The sequence below is a fragment of the Neovison vison genome, chromosome 1 (assembly GCF_020171115.1).
Source record: "Neovison vison isolate M4711 chromosome 1, ASM_NN_V1, whole genome shotgun sequence".
Lineage (NCBI taxonomy): Eukaryota > Metazoa > Chordata > Mammalia > Carnivora > Mustelidae > Neogale > Neogale vison.
The window spans coordinates 311295296-311312819 of NC_058091.1; the positions used below are offsets into that span (position 1 = coordinate 311295296).

General features: G+C 48.0%; 1 protein-coding gene across 1 annotated transcript in view; it reads right to left on the minus strand.

Moving 5' to 3' along the window:
• ADCY2 (adenylate cyclase 2) overlaps positions 1 to 17524 on the minus strand; it is a 406092-nt gene that overhangs the window by 58637 nt on the left and 329931 nt on the right. Inside the window, exons 15-17 of the mRNA XM_044234016.1 lie at positions 16711 to 16795; positions 5153 to 5290; positions 698 to 817 (exon numbers count right to left, since the gene is read on the minus strand). Of these exons, the coding sequence (XP_044089951.1) occupies positions 698 to 817; positions 5153 to 5290; positions 16711 to 16795 (343 nt within the window). The remainder of the gene's footprint in view (positions 1 to 697; positions 818 to 5152; positions 5291 to 16710; positions 16796 to 17524) is intronic.

Genomic DNA, 17524 nt, shown 5'->3' on the forward strand with positions numbered 1-17524 from the left:
GGGACAGAAATACGTGATGTGGTTCCCCCCATCATCAGTCAGGAAGCCGGCACCCGCCCCCTGGGACCATGAGCAAAACCTGTACGCAGCGAATCCAGAACGTCAGTGACTTATGCTCAAACGTCAGAGGCTGAGATACCCGGTGTGGCGTGCAGCCGTGGGAGGAGAGCAGCGACAGACACCGGCCGGAGCCTGCCTGTGATGCCGGGGAGAGCCTGCCCGTGACACCGGCCGGAGCCTGCCTGTGACACCGGCCAGAGCCTGCCCGTGACACCGGGGAGAGCCTGCCTGTGACACCAGCCAGAGCCTGCCTGTGACACCGGGGAGAGCCTGCCCGTGACACCGGCCGGAGCCTGCCTGTGACACCGGCCAGAGCCTGCCCGTGACACCCGGGAGAGCCTGCCCGTGATGCCGGCCGGAGCCTGCCTGTGACACCGGCCAGAGCCTGCCCGTGATGCCGGCCGGAGCCTGCCCGTGACACCGGCCGTCTGCAGGCGTCTCACTCGTGTCGCCGGCCAGGGCTGCTCTGACCGAAGGCCGGAGGTTTGTAGCCGGACAGGACTTTCTCAGGTTATGGACCCCAAAGAGGAAAAAGTGAAGTCCAGAGCTGATCGGAACCTGGAGGCCATCACATGGAATGGACGAACCGCTTATAGGAAAGCAGCAAAAGCAATAATAACGAGCGAAATCTTCTTACCGGGAGGAAAAACAGATTTTGTGCCCGCAGGATCGCTGCCTGATTACTTAAGGCGGAAAGACTGGCGTTGGATGTATTGGCAGTTGGAGGAATTGTTTCCTCTGGGTCACTCAGGAAAAACTGCAAAGAAAATGTTTTTCAATGAATTAGTGCACAGGAGATTAAAGAGTTAGCAGATCGGCCTGAATTATTAATGGCCGTGTTCTTTCTGCCCGGTAAGCAGGATTATGTGGGCAGTCTGGTGCCTGTATTTCTAATGCTAATAGCTTCATCTTCTCCTGTTTGAAGCTTTGAGAATTTCTATTAAAGAAGCGAATAACTATTTATTGTTGTGCTCCACGCTTCTAGTGAATTCCAGGCCTACGTGACTTATAGTAACGAAAACATAAACACTTCTGTTAAATATCAGATTAAACCTGTACAAGGCACAGGGCGGAGGGCTTGGTTGGGATCACGTCTGAGGTTGGCAACACCCTGCACGGGGACATTCAACTTAATACCCAGAAATCAGAGCCTTCGGATTTTTTGTTTTTCGCAGTGTCGTCTCACTTCAAACATCAACTGGGTGCAGGGACTTTTTGATTGTAAGGAATTGTGTGGGCCAGAGGCTGTAACGGGCGTCAGTATTTGTGTGTGTCTGTGAGTGCTCGGCGGTGCGGGGTCGTGAGGGTCAGAAGCGGGGAGGGTGGCCGTGCGAGTAAGGACTGCGGGCAGGGGGTCCTGATTTGAAGGCAAAGTGATCCTGAGCAAAGGCAGACGGTGAGCTCTGGTTAAGGTAAAGGCTCTCTCGTACAGGCGGTGGGATTTCAGGGCTGGAATCAACACGAGACTCCAGCAACACACGCGGAGACCCGTGTGGAAGGGCCACGCGCACGGCCACGGGTGGAGGGTGACGGCGGGCAGCCCCGGCCCTCATGTCTCTGCCCACACGGCCCCCCTTTCTGAGGTCGAGAAGGTGACGGCCGCTGCTACTGGACAAATGTTCGGGAGGGCTGCCTGCCTGCAGCCGGAAAACTTGAGGGTGAATGGAGGGGCTCCCCTGCTGGGGAGGGACTGTGCATCCTACACAACAAGAACGTGGAAAACATGCCCTGGGACATCAGTCAGACCCAGGAACACACACATCGGCAATCCCCGTGCACCAGGGGTCTAGACCAGGCCCATGGCTGGTTGGAGCATGGAGGGTACCAGGGCCTGGGCGAGCAGGCTGCGGGCAGTTAGTGGTTCACAGGCCCGAGTTCCTGTTTGGGATGATAAAAAGCTTCTGGGACTCGTCATGGTGGGTGCGCAGCAGTGGGAATGGCCTCGGAGCCACTCAGCTGCCCACTGCAAGATGACAGGTCTTACTCTACGTGTACTCAACCCAAGACAAAACTAAGAAACAGTACAAGCAGAAAGATAAGAAAGAAAAGGAAAAAAGGAAAGCCTTTCTGCTTTATCCCAAAGAGAACACTTAAAAATCACAGGAGCTTTGCAAGGGGACCGGAGTGAGGCTATGACTTTCAAAGGAAACATTTTTTGGATGAAAAATTAAAGTTTCTTCCCAGGGATCTGAGCAGAATAGGCAGCTTTCCCCCAGTGTACGCGCGTGCGCACACACGCACACACACACACACATACACACATACACACAAAAGAACTGCTCTTCTTTTAAAATGTGAGTCCAAGGTCTGGATCAGCCTCACTGGGCTAAAGAGGGCTACAAAATAGTGAAGCCACAACTTGGCAGCAGGGCTCAGTCAATCTAAAAATTGTGTTCTCAAAGGAAGGGCTGGTAAGTCTAAAAAGCTATGCTGAATTAAACAGAAACCTCACCAGGATGGGGCTTGAAGCAGGCTTAGGAAAAAAGGCACAGAAATCACGCCGGCAGCGTTTAATGGTGCCCAGGTAAAGACCGGAGGGCACCCGTGTCACAGCAGAAAGGGTCTTCTTGCCAGAGAGTGGGTGGATGACCCTGGGGGTCCACTCCACTTTCTTGCACAGCACCCTCTGGTGCTCAGACTCTGAATGTTTCATCAGTGTGGCCCATGACATAAGACCCTGTGTCCATCTCCTGCCATCCCAACTTAGGGGACAGCGGTCCGAGTAGCTGGAGGGCATGCCTCTGAAAGTCTTCAGATGTGGCCAAAGACCCCACCTTGATGAAAAAGCCCTTCCCCTTCTGTGGTTAATAAGAAATGATAAGAAAGCTTTACAACCAGGGGTAGTGATTTCCTTTCCCTGCCTACTGTCGGCTTTCATTCAGCTTTATGGTGTTGCTTTGAAATCGTAAATGCAAAAGGGTCGCTGATGGAGAAGACCTACTGATTTCACAGCACCGGCGATCAACAGAAACGATGGGCAGAAGGTCATCTGGCTTCCTCCTTGCCCACGGCTCGGCTGCAGGGGTGGTGGTGGTGAGGGGGGAGCAAAGCCTCATTTCATTCCTGTCTCGAGGGTCATCTATCACACTCCTGACATGTGTCACACAGACTTCTCTACCTCTGTTGGCAACAAATTCCTTTTGCCACGAGAAAGAAAAACAATGCTGGGAGATGTATTTCTGGTACCGAGGATGTATTTTTTTCTCTAAAGGAAACACAGTTCATATATATATATATATATAAATATCTGCTGTTAAGTACTCAGGTCCTCAGCTATTTACAGACAGTGACTGGCCCTCAGTCCCACTGAATATTCTCTCTGACATGCAATCAGGTCTGCTTCCCATGTAGGTTCTATCTTAAAAAAATTGGGTGATAAATCCTGGTTTTATCAGGCCAAGGGCACCCCCGCCCCTTCTCCAGGACTCCTAAAGAAGGATTGCGAGGCAGAGTGAAGCGGAAGGGGCCGTCCCAGCTCTGGCTTCCCGCTGGCAGCAGCCTCACCGGAGTCTGTACGTGCATCCCAGAAGGGACACGCTCCACGGAGGAACGGCAGGACAGACGCCAAGGAAACACCCGAGGTCCCCTTCAGCCTAGGCCCGTCGCTACGTCCTAACGCAAACACCTGCTCTTAATCGATCCCGGATGCTGCATGTCTCCCCTCTTCCCCACCCCCCCCCCGGGGAGCTCCTTCTTCCTGTCCCCTAGAACACAGCGTAGCCGGCCCTGCCCTCCCTCCTTGCTGCCTCTCCACACGTCTGTTGCTGGCTGGGAGACTCACGGTGGCTTTACCCTGCTGCCTGCCGGTCTCCTGGACTTCACCGTGAACTCCCCAGAGGCAGGGAACAGGCTCTGGGTTCCAGCATCCAGCAATGCACCAGGCACATACTAATGCTCGATAGATCTTTTTATGCCAAATGAAAGCTAAATGGCAAAAACTATGTGTTTATTATTTAATATATACATAGTCTACCTCCTCAACTTATTTCCTGCTTCTGGAAGGCAAGGATTGGACATGATGCTGTGTAGTTCAAACAACCAGTAAAACACCCAAAATATGAAGTATCTTTAGGCCTTACGGTCGATGGCGATAATGTCAGAATAATAATGATGACTGCCGGGTGCCCGGGTTGGTTACGGGTCGCTTCTGAAGGACACGGCCCGAGTGGTAACACGATCTAGTAAGAGAGACCCCTGGTTCAATACTCACAAGCCGCCTGGGGCTGTCCTAGACGTGGGAGCGGGGGGGGGGTCACCGAGACCAAGACCAGACTTCGCCGGGGCTCGGGGGCTGGCGGCAGGATTCCTGAGGCACACAGACTCTACCGGCTCCTCCAGGAACTCCTTCCATGCTTTTCCACGACAGCTTTGCTCTGGTCAGTGTAACTTGCCTCTGATAACTGTAAACCCCCTCAAGATCTACGTTAGCAATGACCATCCTAGCACGTGGGCCCATGGTCTATAGCGGAAGGGTCTGGAGCCCAAGGTTTTATGAGGCTCTAGTAAATAACCTTGTCTGAGCAGCAGCTAGCCCCTCGAGGTCCCGGAAGCCTTGCTTCCACATTCCTTAGGATTTATGTTATCCCTAAGCCCCACTAACTAAAGAGTCTAGAATCAATCACTCCTCCCAACCCAGTGCAACGCTTCCTGCCCATGGGTCCTGTCTCCGCGCTATGGTAAAGGCACCCTTTTGCCCCAAAGATGTCTCAAGAATTCTTTCTCGATCATTCGCTCCTGGCCTCAGAAGTGGAAATGGGGGCTGTGGACGTTTAATGAACACCTCGAAAATCCCCAGCTGGAAAGGTGGGCAGCTAATGTTGGAGATCGGGCCTTTCAGACTCGAGAGCAGGACGCCCGTCCCGCGGCACTCCCTGCATCTCGATGGTTCTGTGTCTTTGGTGATTCCCCTGCCGCCGTTCAGCCTCGTCTCCGAGGCCAGCAGGGAGGTGAGAAGCTGCCGGTGCCGCGGGCGGACGCTGAGTTGAAGAGGGGGTAACTCGGGTCACGGGGAGCTACGGCCGAGGTCGGAAAGTCCCACCGCGTCGGGCACCAGAAGCCGAGAGGGTGGCGCCTGGCGGGCGCCCTGACTCACCATGTTGAACACGGCCATGGTCAGAATGATGGCCGTGGTGAGGACGGTGAGGGAGACGCGCGGCCAGGGCCGGTCCGCGATGATGCCCGACGACTTCAGCAGCCACAGGAGAGAGGCCGAGGCTTTCTTGCTGCATTGCTGGGAGGAGACAGAAGAGGAAACACATTGCATGAAGTTTCTTCATGAGGCTTAAAAGCACCAGAGGCCTCAGGATTCTTCACAGAGCAAAGGAGCAGGCTCTGCTCCGCCCCACCCCTGAGGCCCAGACCAGGTCACAAACCGTATTAAAATTATGTTGGCATCACTGTTACAAACGAAGAACAAATCAGTTAAATTTCTATGTTAAACATAGAACGACGCGAAATTACTATTATTTTTATTATTTAAAAAATCTCTAGTAAAGGAAAAATGTGTCAGTTAATTAAACCGTCTGGGGGACGCCGGTTGGGTCTCAGATCCCAGCGATGATAAAGCCGTTATCATCACTGAGTAGATCCATGCGGAAAACAGAGCGGCAGGAAGCTCATCGTCAGAACACACGGGACCCCAAAGCAGACTGAGGTCTGTAGCTCCGGGACAGCCCCTGCTGCTCCGGGGCGGGCGTCCTGCGGACGGCTTTACCTCACCCCACCCAGTGGGTGCTGCTTTCCACTCGGAGAGGCTCTTCTCCAAATTTTTAATTGTGTTAAAAAACACATAGCAGAACACTCTCCCTCTTCATTTTTTTTTAAAAAGGATTTTTTATTTATTCATTTGAGAGACAGAGAGGGAGAGAGAGCACAAGCAGGGGGAGGAGCAGAGGGAGAAGGAGAAGCAGACCCCCACCGCGCAGGGAGCCCGAAGCAGGACTCGATCCCAGGATGCCGGGATCATGACCGGAGCCGAAGGCAGACACTTAACCGACTGAGCCCCCCAGGCGCCCCGCCATCTTCATTTGTAAGAGCCTAGTCCGGTAGTGTTAACCGTATTCACATTGTTGTGTAGCATAGGTCTGCGATTTTTCACCTCGCACAACTGAAAGTCTAGACCATTATAGAACTTCCCTCCCCCCTTCCCCAGGGCCACCACTGTCTTACTTCTGCCTCTAAGAGTCTGACTACCCTGGGTGTCTAATAAACACGGAATCATGGACTATGGGTGTTGTGTGACCGGCTTATTTCCCTCAGCCTCATCTCGAGGCTCATCCGTGCTGTCACATGTGACGAGATTTCCTTCTTTTCATAAGGTTGAATAATATTCTGTTCTATGTAACCACATTTTATTTACCCATTCGTCTGTGGATGGACACCGCGTGGCCTCTGGTTTGTGGCTCTTGCGAATAACGGGTTAGTGACCATAGACATTGGAGAAGGTCTTTGGAGATGAGAAGTGACTAAGGTCTTTACAGGATGGCAATGTTCCCTTAGCACTTTCTGTGGCCCAGACTCTGCTCTGTGGGATTTCAGGGCATGAGGTCACTTCATCCTGAAGGCTGCCTTTCCAGAGAGGGGCCACCATGATCTGGACCTCCATCCAGGTGGTGGGGGAATAGAGGTGGGGAGAGTCCTGAGGGGTGGGTGACAGGCGACCTGGGCCCAGCGCTACTGTGCACAGTCCCAGAGGTCCCCTGACAGGGCAAGCGGGTCCGTAAGACTTCTCTAGGGATCTACATTTTCACCTTCATGGAAAGGCGCTGTGGCTGGATGGGTACGTGTCCTGAAAACACCAAAAAGAGGCGACGATTTCAAAAATTTTAAGAGAAGGCCAACATCCTCTAACTTTCTGACTTGTACTAAGTTAATATGATGGTAAAACAGGTGTAACATCCATAACCCCCAAGCAGCAAATCCTCCCCAGCAAACAACAGCCCCTTTATTTTGCTCCCTCTTTTACATCTTTCTGTTTGATTCTCAAAAACATGTTTGCTTTAGTCTCAAAAACGGAAGCATCACAGGATGTCCCATGCTGATACGATGCGATTAAATGAGATTCTTTTTTTAGCAATCTTACTAATTAATTTTTTTATGTAGAGTTAGCTTGAGGCGGAGAGGGGCAGAGGCAAAGGGAGAGAGAGAGAAGTTCAAGCAGACTCCCTGCTGAGTGTGGAGTCCGATGAGGGACTTGATCCCAGCACCCTGAGATCATGACCTGAAGGGAAATCAAGAATCATGATGCTTAACTGACTGAGCCACCCCAGTGCCCTTACGTGAGCTCCTACAACAAAGGATGACAGGTGGTTAGGACAGTAAGAACCAGCCCAGGGGCCCAGGATCAAAAATCCACAGTTGAGCGACTTTCTGCAGGTTAACTATCCTCCATGGTCTCAGCTTCCCTATCTCTAAAATGGGGCAATAATACTCTGCTCCTTGGTCTTGTAAGAGATTAAATGAGCCATGTCAGGCACTGGGTTGGGACTTAAAAGCCTTAGCTCTTGTTCCATTTATGAAGAAAACATAATACTTCTCAGAGACATTTTTGGGACTAAAAATCTCCTCGCTTCCTATCAATATGAACAAAAACCCCTCATCTTCCCTCTTTTTCACTACAGTGTTTCCTCCAGGCAGACTGCCTTCTCTCTCCATTCCTCTCACCAACTAGAGGCCAAGAAGAGAATTGTTCCAAATGTGAGACTGAGCACTGCTGGCCACAGGACAAGGAAATAGCCGGTGACAGGGACACGGGCCATGAACCGCAATACAGAGAGAGGAGGAGGAGGTAAAGATGTTTGCGGAAGCAGAGGAGAGAAGAGACGTCGGAAGGAAGAGGAGACCATTGATTCTACTGCAGCTCTGAGCAAAAAACTCTGCCTGGATCCTGATGTTGTAATTTAGCTTAGTTTATTCTACTTTGGGTTAAGCATTCGAGTAAAATCTCTGCTGGAAAAATAAGTTTACCAAAATTTGCATCATCCCAGTGAAACATCATAATGGTACCATCTCCCAGAATATTTGGGCATTTATTCAGAAGGTGCTTTTCAGATGAAAACGAGAGCCCAGGTTCGTTCCTCCATGTGATCTTTGGTTTAGCGACTGGCATCACTCCAGTCAAATCTGCATCCTGTCCTGCCTTTCTTGACCACCAGGGGGTCTCGCCTTATGCACGTGGCCTCCCAATCACAGGGAGCTGACTGTGGGCCTTCCAGAATCCCGGTTGGCTGTTAATGCCCCCTGCATCCACTGACAGATGCGGAACTGGGACTAACTGCAGTGGCAGAAGGAAAAGGAGAAATAATATAAATTTATATGGAAACGCTACCCTGGGTTTGGTGCTGGGGACAGAGATCAGGGCAGCTGGCTAACAAGGGTGTGGATGGAAGTCAATGTTCTTCATTCAGTACAGGCAGAAGATTCTCCTCAGAAAAATGAAATGTTCATAGACTATGTTTGGATTAGAGGAAAAACAACAGGAAAAAAAACATTTCCTCCCCCTTCATCCTTTCTACCCCTTACCCCATACCCCCCACCCCACTTTGAGCCTCTTGCACTGGAAACAATGGGTAATCCCGCATTCTAAAATTCTTCCTAATTTAACATGATCTTTATAGCATGGATTGCATTGGCAATTTCATTAGGATCCTTTTACTTTTCTTATTTCTTATTTTTATTTTTAGACAGAGAGAGAGCACACGTTTGCATGTGCATGTGGGTGGGGGGCAGGAGAACGGGGTAGAGAGAGAGAATCTCAAGCAGGTTCCACACACAGTGTGAATCCACACGTGGGGCTTCATCTCACAACCCTAAGATCATGACTTGAGCGGAAATCAAGAGTTGGACACATAACAACTGACTGAGCCACCAGGAGCCCTGGTGTCCTTTTAAAAAATAAAATCAATTGCCCGAAAAGAAATAGATGTTGCTATTAAGATGTTGCTATTTGAAAAACATTTCAAAAAGCTATAAATATAACGGGAAGTAACACATCTTTATTATTAGAAAAACAAAATTCACCTTAAAATCTTGCCTGAAAAAATGGTGACTTTTTCATATAAGCATGCATTTTTTGTGTATTTGCCTGAAGGAAAACCTACTTTGGCATTTTAAGTCCTCAAGGACTGTCTTTTTGAATGGCAGCAAGCAGCTGTAGCATAATTACTTGTAACATTTAGTGCCACAGAGACTGCCATGTGTACTTCGCTTCTTTAATTGTACTCGCTTTTCCTACAGAAAGGCTTCTTGATGTCAGTCACTCCTATTTTACCAATCAACGTATTTCTTTCATAAGCCATGAGTGAACCACATTCCTCAGCTGTCCATCCACTGTGTGGCACTCACAGCCTGTCCACATTGTGTTATCTTCGATGATGCACTTGTCTCTGGGAACACGGAGAGCTGGCTGACGATGGTGACCATATCACACCCCTCTTCATACTCCCCAAGTGGCACAGCGTGCAGCAAAGAGCAGGGACTCAACAGAGGTATGCTCAGTATGTTATCTTATCTTGCACTCAACAATCTTATCTTCATGTGTATCAGCCACTTATTCTTCAAAGAGAAATTTCTAGCAGTCAGAAACAAAGAAGGAGTTCACTGCTAGAGGGACTGAGACTGTGGGGTTGGCCTAGGAGTGTTCTAGAACTGGACACAAGCTGTAACACCTAAAGGGTGGGCTTCTGATGCCCACAGGAAAGAAGATGTTGTCTTGGGCTTGCAAAGGGCGAACAGCTGAGACCAAGAACCCTGAATAAGAGCAGAAGCTCGAGGGGTGGATATATTTTTTCAAATTAGTGTTTTCATTTACTTTGGGGAAGTACTCAATAGTGGAATTACTGGATCATATGAGCACTGAGTAATGTACAGAGCTGTTGAATCATTATATAGCACACCTAAAACTAACATAACACTGCATGTTAATTATACTTCAACAAAAACAAAACAAACAAACAAATCCCAGAGGCCTCAGAATACTGCTCCCTCTATGTAAACTAGTCTTAAACTTCTAATAAACTTAGATAAATTCTAACTCTAAATATGGTGAGGAGTTTGAAATCACATTATATACTTCATAATGGGAACCTCAAGTTGAGGGGTTATTCACTGGGTCAAAGACCAGAAAAAGCCCTTCGAGTTCCTGCTAGTGGTTGGAGGATAAGTCCCACCAAACATGACCTCAAAATAAAAAAGAAATTAAAACCACATAGGACTATGGGCCATAAGAGGAAGAATCAACAGACACAACAGAAAGTAGAATTAGCACCACAGGACTTCACATATCATCCATCTCCAACAGCCTGCAAATTATATTGAAGTAGTCAAGGACGGAGTAGAGCACATAATGAATGAGCCCTTACGAGAAAATAACAGATGCATTTTTAAAAAGATTCACAAAGACTCTCAAGAGATGAAAATGTACATATTGAAAAACTCAGTAGCTGTGCTGGGAAGGGTAGGATAGCTCTGAGGAAATAGCCCATAGAACAGAAAGGGATGAAAAACATAAAAGGAATCTTGAGGCACAGAAGGCATAATGAAGATTCCAGACACTTGTAATGAAAGTTTGAGGAAAAGAGAAGAGAAGGACCAGGAAAGAAACAAAATACAAGGAACTACAGACCAGCTGCTTAGTGGACCTGGAGAAAAGCATGAGCTCCGTGACTGATGGGACATCCTGACTCCCAGACAGGAAAATGAAAGCAAACTTCTACCTCAGCACAAGGAATCTATGGCCCATAACTGACAAGGAGAAAATCTACAAAACCACCAGAGAGAAGGCATATTGCCAGCCAAGAAACATCAATTAGCCTCTAGATCTCTCCTTGGAAAATATGGACTCATGTTTTCACAATATTAGAAAAATTATCACACACAATTACTCAATAAAAAAACCCCAGACCATTGTTTAAATACAAAAGATGAGTACATTATGCACTGGGTCTCACTGAAAGGATTATCTTTTGGGACTATGGAGACTGAGTCCTGGGAGAAGGAAGAAAGCTGAGACACTGACATGCACTAAGAATGATGGCAACAGAGAATAACAAGAACAGTTTAAATTTAGAAAAATGTATCCGATACTCTTCACCTTTCTGGGCTCTTGTACAGCTTACTGATTCAGCTCTTACCTTCCCTTCTTCAGCATAAATCCAGAGTTTCTGATTTCAAGAATCTGATCATCTTATTCCATCTTCCATATTCGAGAATGAAATGGAAGACAGAATGATCAGATTTAGAGGACGGTATTCTTCATCTACAAGGTGGAGATATCATTGAGCTCCACTGGTCGTGGGTACATTACACATTTGAAGTTAATGAGTAAAAAGAAAATAGTCACTAGAGGGAATAAGGGAGAACAGATAAATTGCATGGGTCTAAGACAATACTGGAGAGGAAGAAAAAAAAAGTAACAGCAAAGAAGATACATGATGAATTAAAGAAAAAGTGAAGTAAGTCTAGTAGTCATTATAATACATGTAAATGTGTTATACTTGTCAGGTAAAAGAGAGAGACTGCTAGATCAGAGGAAATAACATGCAACTAGATGTTGTTTACCAGACACACACCTAAAACCCACATACTGACAAGGAAAAGCTGAATAAAAAGAAGGAAGGAGAGGACAGTGGGAAAGTACAAAAGAAAGCTGGCAGAATTATATTGGCACTGGAGAAAATAGACTTCAAGGGAAAAACACTGCTGTGGGATAGAAAGCTTTTCTATCAGCCAGTGTGTGACCTACTTTCCTTCCACAGGACAGACTTGATGTTTGTGCTTTAATCTCTGCCGGGAACAGGGTCGATGGGCGGGCACAGAATCTCTGCGACCCAAAGCCCAAGACGACCACATTGAGAGAAAAATCTCTTCTGACGTGTGTCAGCATTTTCATGTACTGTGTCTGGCATCCTTGTTCTAAAACACGCTTTGGGGGGTGGCTTTCTTGGTGTTATTTTTGGTTAGAGTCACTCTCTTGTATTTGTTGCTAAGATGTACATCTATTCCGGTCATTTAGTGTTAAATCTGGCTGTAATCACGTACTTATTCCTAGTAGTATGATGACAAGTATTACTACTTTCATTGCTGACTTTACTGACAATGTAAACGTGAATCTCTTATTTCACGTTTTAGTTTCTACTTTGCTAAACTGAATTGTTTTGATTATCAAGTAAAATAATAGATTTTCTTATTTGTAGGATTCTCTTATATGTGAAAACATTTTTCAAAGTATTATTATGAGAGGGACTTTCTTACTAGAATAATTTAGTGTCTAAATTCACTCATAAATTAAAAATTTCCCCCATCTCACCAAAAGTCTTTTAAGATGAAGCTGTACTTTCCCCAGAATCCAGTTTTAAAATAAACTGGGCCAACAGCTGAATAATGTGTGTCAGGAAACTAGACCAGAGGGAAGTCTGAATGAGAGTCTCTGTGAGGTGTCTTGACTTTCCAACGTGATTTTGACCAGCGGATGGCTTGGCCATCACTGCAAGGCATCCTCCGTGCCACGCATGCCCATGCCCATGAACGTGGACATCCTAGCGCTGGGTGCTCACCTGCTGGTGACTCTCTCCACACACAGTCTGACGCCTTCCAAAACATTCCCCCTCCGTGACTGCAAGTGGAAACTGCTGAAGCAGGTAGTGCCTCCAGAGCTGGGCACCTCTCGTCCACAAAATGCGGGGCGGGATAAGGCCATGTCTGGGTGTCCTGTCTGCTCTCAAGGTTTGCCATTCAGAAATGCTAACCTCAGGAAGGGGCTGATGCCACAGCGCCTGTAGACACCTGGCACGGGAGGACGGGGAAGGGCCGGGATGCTGGCAGCCTTGGCAGCAGGGATTGGCGACCGGGGCTGAACTCAGAGCCACGCGCTCGGCCGAAGTCAGTCCGGCGGGAGGATGAGGGCCAGACGTGCCGGCAGGCTGCCGCGGGTGCCCCCCAACGTTCCCTCTAGTGTCCCGAGGTGGAGTATTTATCTTGTATGTCAAGTGTCTGCAGTGCTACAATGAACAAAACGGGGCCGCAGCGACCTCGCGAGCACGCTTGCTCTTGAAAAGATCCCAGGCGAGAATACAAAAGGGAAGCGCCACCGGCAGGCCCAAGCGAAGCGACGTGGGTGGTGACCACGGGGGGGCTCTGCCCGGTTGGCTGGGCAAGGCCAGGAGACTAGTTCCAACCGAGGGCACAAGTCGAAGCCGACTGGAGTCAAGGAATAGTGCATGTGTGAGATGGTGTGTCATCGTGGTGCGACGGGGGTCACCTGCTCACCAGCGCTGTGCGTGTCCGTCCGCCCTCAGCGCCTGGGCCCACGCCGGGGCATCTGAAGAGGATTCCTGTGCCACCAGGGTCACCTAACTGCCTCAGGGGTGGTGCTGGGGGGCAGGGGTGGTGTGTGAGAGCAGGGGTGGCATTGGGGAGGCGGGCCTGGTGTTGGGGAGGCAGGGGTGGTGTTGGGGAGGCGGGCCTGGTGTTGGGGAGGCAGGGGTGGTATTGGGGATATATGGGTAGTGTTGGGGAGCAGGGGAAGGGGTGTGCGGAGCGGATGAGTGGACTCGGTGGAGGGGATCTCATGAGAGGACGCGAGGCAGCAGTGTTTCCTCAGTGCATGCTTATGAAACACTTCTGTGGGCAGCATTTTGCTGGCTTCACTGGGGGACAGAAAGCCAGCGCAGGGAACAATTCTTGTCTCCGAAAACACACTCCATGTATGGGGAAACAACAGTTACACTGAACCAAAAAAAAAAAAAAAAAAAAAAAAAAAAAGAGGGGGAGTCAATTACCTTGTTACATAATCACGTGCTGAATTATACGGCACCGATCCTAAGCCCCACGGTGCTGGAGGGAGGGCCCATTGCAGGGGCTGGTGGGTTTCTGAGAAAGCGTCTAGAAGGAAGGCGGTTGCGCCCATAGGCTGAAGTGAGCAACATGGGCAGGGGGAGCTTCCAGGGAGCTGCTAGGGCAGGGAAGGAGGGGGAGTGGAGCGGGGGAGGGGGGCAGGGGGAAGCAGATAAAGGCATAAAGGCATGCGTGCTCCAGGCTTCTCATCACAGGAAATGTGGTAACAAATACATTTCCTGACTTTTTTCTCACACCGAACAACTATCTGTCTGATTTTTCTAACAAAAAAACAAAAAACAAAACAACCCTGCACTTCATGATCACTCTTATTTTTTGCCCATTGTAATGTGGGTCTCTCTCTCTCTTTTAAATCAAACCCAGCTGTACAATAATGACAAGCCAATGGCAGGCAGGTCCCCAGGGGGACAAAGGTAAAGCTCTTGGAGGAAAATTCTCCATCAGGCTTACCTTCTCTTGACCTCCTTTATCGAAGGATTTTACTTGAATATTAGCATGAATGTTGCCTCTGGCATTTAAGCTAACATATGTTAATGGGAGGATATGAAGGGTATTAATATTTCTGGGATATTAAATACACTTTCAGAAACTCAGCATTTAATCCAAAAATAAATGAAATCATAGGAACACTTCCTACATTTGGCAGGTTTTCAGGAGGCTAGGGGATGAGCAGTTAGGATGTCATGGTAGTTCTCCGTGATCACTAAGACTATCGGTGACCCATGGCACTTTTGATTGAATTTGGAAGATAGACTAGAGAAAGCACACCGAAAGCCTTTTGACATTGGTTGTGCCTTAATTTCTTTGATGTTGGCAGTTATAAAAAAGTCCTTATAGAATTCTTTAAATAGTACAAAGAACCTCTTATGAGAATGAGAAGAATTCCTTGACTTTTGCCAGGATTTCCTCTTGACCAGGGATTACAGCCAGTCGGTGGTGGGAGTGTGGAGAGACTCATTCGTTAATCTTGCTAATTCAAGGTCAGGAACACAGGTCCTCAGGCCTAGGCTTCCAGACCACTTCTGCCAAACCTAGCCTTCTTTCGAGGAGGAGGCAGGCACCCGTTCACTCCCAGCACTGAAATTTTCCCAGAAGGTAACACAGAGTTACAGACTCCCTAGCATCTGGTGTGTGGGTATCAGGGTCTTAGGAAGCCCCTGGGAGGAGGAGGAACCAGGCACTGTGGGTGTGGGATCCTGATGGCCCCGAAGCACCAGAGGGTGGGCCCGGGAGAGACAGCAGTGGTGCGAGGTTGGCTGGATTACAGCCAGGCTGAGACGAGAGACATTACGTAAGAACAGAAGCATTCTCTCAAAGCAACAAAGTTGCCCTGGAGATCCTTGTTCCAGCCCTGCACCCCTCCTCCCCACTTCTCTGTTTCTTTTTGATAGCAATTTAGTGGAAAGAAAAACTCAGCTTGAAACCTTAAAAACACACTATGTTCCCCGGACCCTGAAGACTGGGCTCCTTGGAACAGCAAAGGAGAAATGGGGCCATTTAGGCACAATGACAGAAGCCGCTGTAAGCAGAATGAGGCTTGGATTTCCAGTGGGACCATGAAGGATAGTTCTTGTCTGAAACCTGAGAGATGGACTGCAGAAGCCTTCTGGGGGCCAGGAAGCAGAGCGGGGAGGAAATGACGGGGGAAAGCAAAAAGGAACAGGTTAGTGTGGGGGTAGTTTCCATTATTCTGGAAAGCCACCAGGAACACCATGGCCTTCATTAGGACTTAAGGTAATGAGGACTTGGTTCCTCACTCACCTTCTGAGAAAAGCCTATGTGCTTTTCCACGTAAGGAAAATGTGAACCTGGAGAACCAGACTTCTTTGTAGTTAAGCATTTTAGAAACTTGACAAAGATTCCCATGGGGCAATATCTACAATCTATAGTTTTCAGGGATTTAAAGAAGCTTAAGATGCCACCTGTGCATTCCTGGAAATCGGAAACCATGGTGCCACTTTGGGAGGAGTTTCCAATCTGATTTGAAACATCTAAACTATAATCTAGCAAACAACCCCTGCATTGGTTTGCAAAGGTACGAGGCAGAGACTGTATACAGTGTCCATTGTTGAGAGGCAGAGACATATTCTGAAATCTTAACACATTTTGGCTAAAAGATTTCTACACATCAGACTAGAATGTATCTGATGCTTGGGACCTCGCTCAGCCTGGTCTCTCTTGTTTCCACACAAGAGAAAGCACTGTCTTTTTGGACTTCTGTCTCATTGTTGGCTTTCTTATGATGTTCTCATGGAGCCACTTGCTTTGGCCTCAGGAATACTTAGATTTTTGATTCTTACATCCTGAACTAGCACTTGAACCATAACAGCTTGCAATGATTGCTTTAAATGAAAACACTAACAAACCTATTTTTACGTTTTTATATATTTACATTTTCATATGTTCCAAATTTTTGTATCTTGAAAATGGATATAAAACACATATTTGGTTTAAATTTTAATTCCCCATACACAAAAATCCTCCTATTATACTAGTGCTTACTGCTATAAAACTCTGAAAAGTCAGAGAGGACACAAAGTGGTGACAGAAAAAAATAAACATGAATATAGTTTTACAATGTGACAGCCAACACTTCAAATAATCCTCAAGTTAGTGTCTCGGCGGTGCCCAAGCTGCGTGAGTTGACATTCTGGGCCGCTGATGTGAAGCATGCAGGCCATTTAAGGGGATCTGTGAGCTCCTGAAACGGTAAATCACCAAGCTCCCCTGTTTCAAGCAAGAAATGAGTTTTCATCCAACGAGCACAGTTTTCAGAAGTTCCGTATTTGAAGTACCTACCAAAAGCTGTCCTGCAAAGCAGATGAAGAGGGTGAAGGCGAGCACGAGAAATGCAGCTCCAAAGGAGATCCCCAGGACGGACGTTCTACCAGGGAAGCAAAAAGGAACAGGTTAGTGTGGGGGTAGTTTCCGTTATTCTGGAAAGCCACCAGGAACATCCTGGGCTTCATTAGGACTTTGGGTAATGAGGACTTCATTCCCCACTCAGCTTTTGAGGAATGAAACTGGAGCTAAAACCAAAAACACATCCAGAGAAAAGTGTGTTGCAACTGTGTCTGTCACCTTGCTGATTCATCAAAATTGCCCTAGAAGCACCAGGTCCTTGTGAAAGCAAAAAACCATCTTTTTTGGACTCTCTCACCGCAACAGCGCTTTGATGCCTGGGCCCGGCCAAGATCTTCCCCTGGGGAGCAGCCTTGTCGGATGCCCCGAAGGGCCTCCTGGCCCATCCTTACCCCTGCTTACTCAGGAAACACTGAGTCTTTGCCCTCCCCAAGACAACCCAGCAGATTCCACCTCCTTAAGCAATCACACAGCTAAATGTTTACTGAGGTTCCCCAAAGACTTCAGGGACCACGGCCTTCACATTCTTGCCCAAGCTGATGAAAATGCAAGCTTCTTCCTATGAGCACGTGAAATGCTGAGTTACAATTCTGCCACCGACAGGTTGTGGGTAGATAAAAAGCATTAAAAGAAGTGCATGCCTCTCTGAGACATCCTTTATTTTTTATTTTCAGTTTTTTAGAGATTTATTTATTCATTTCTGAGAGACAGAGTGAGAGAGAGAATCTCGGGCAGACTCCCCACTGAGCGC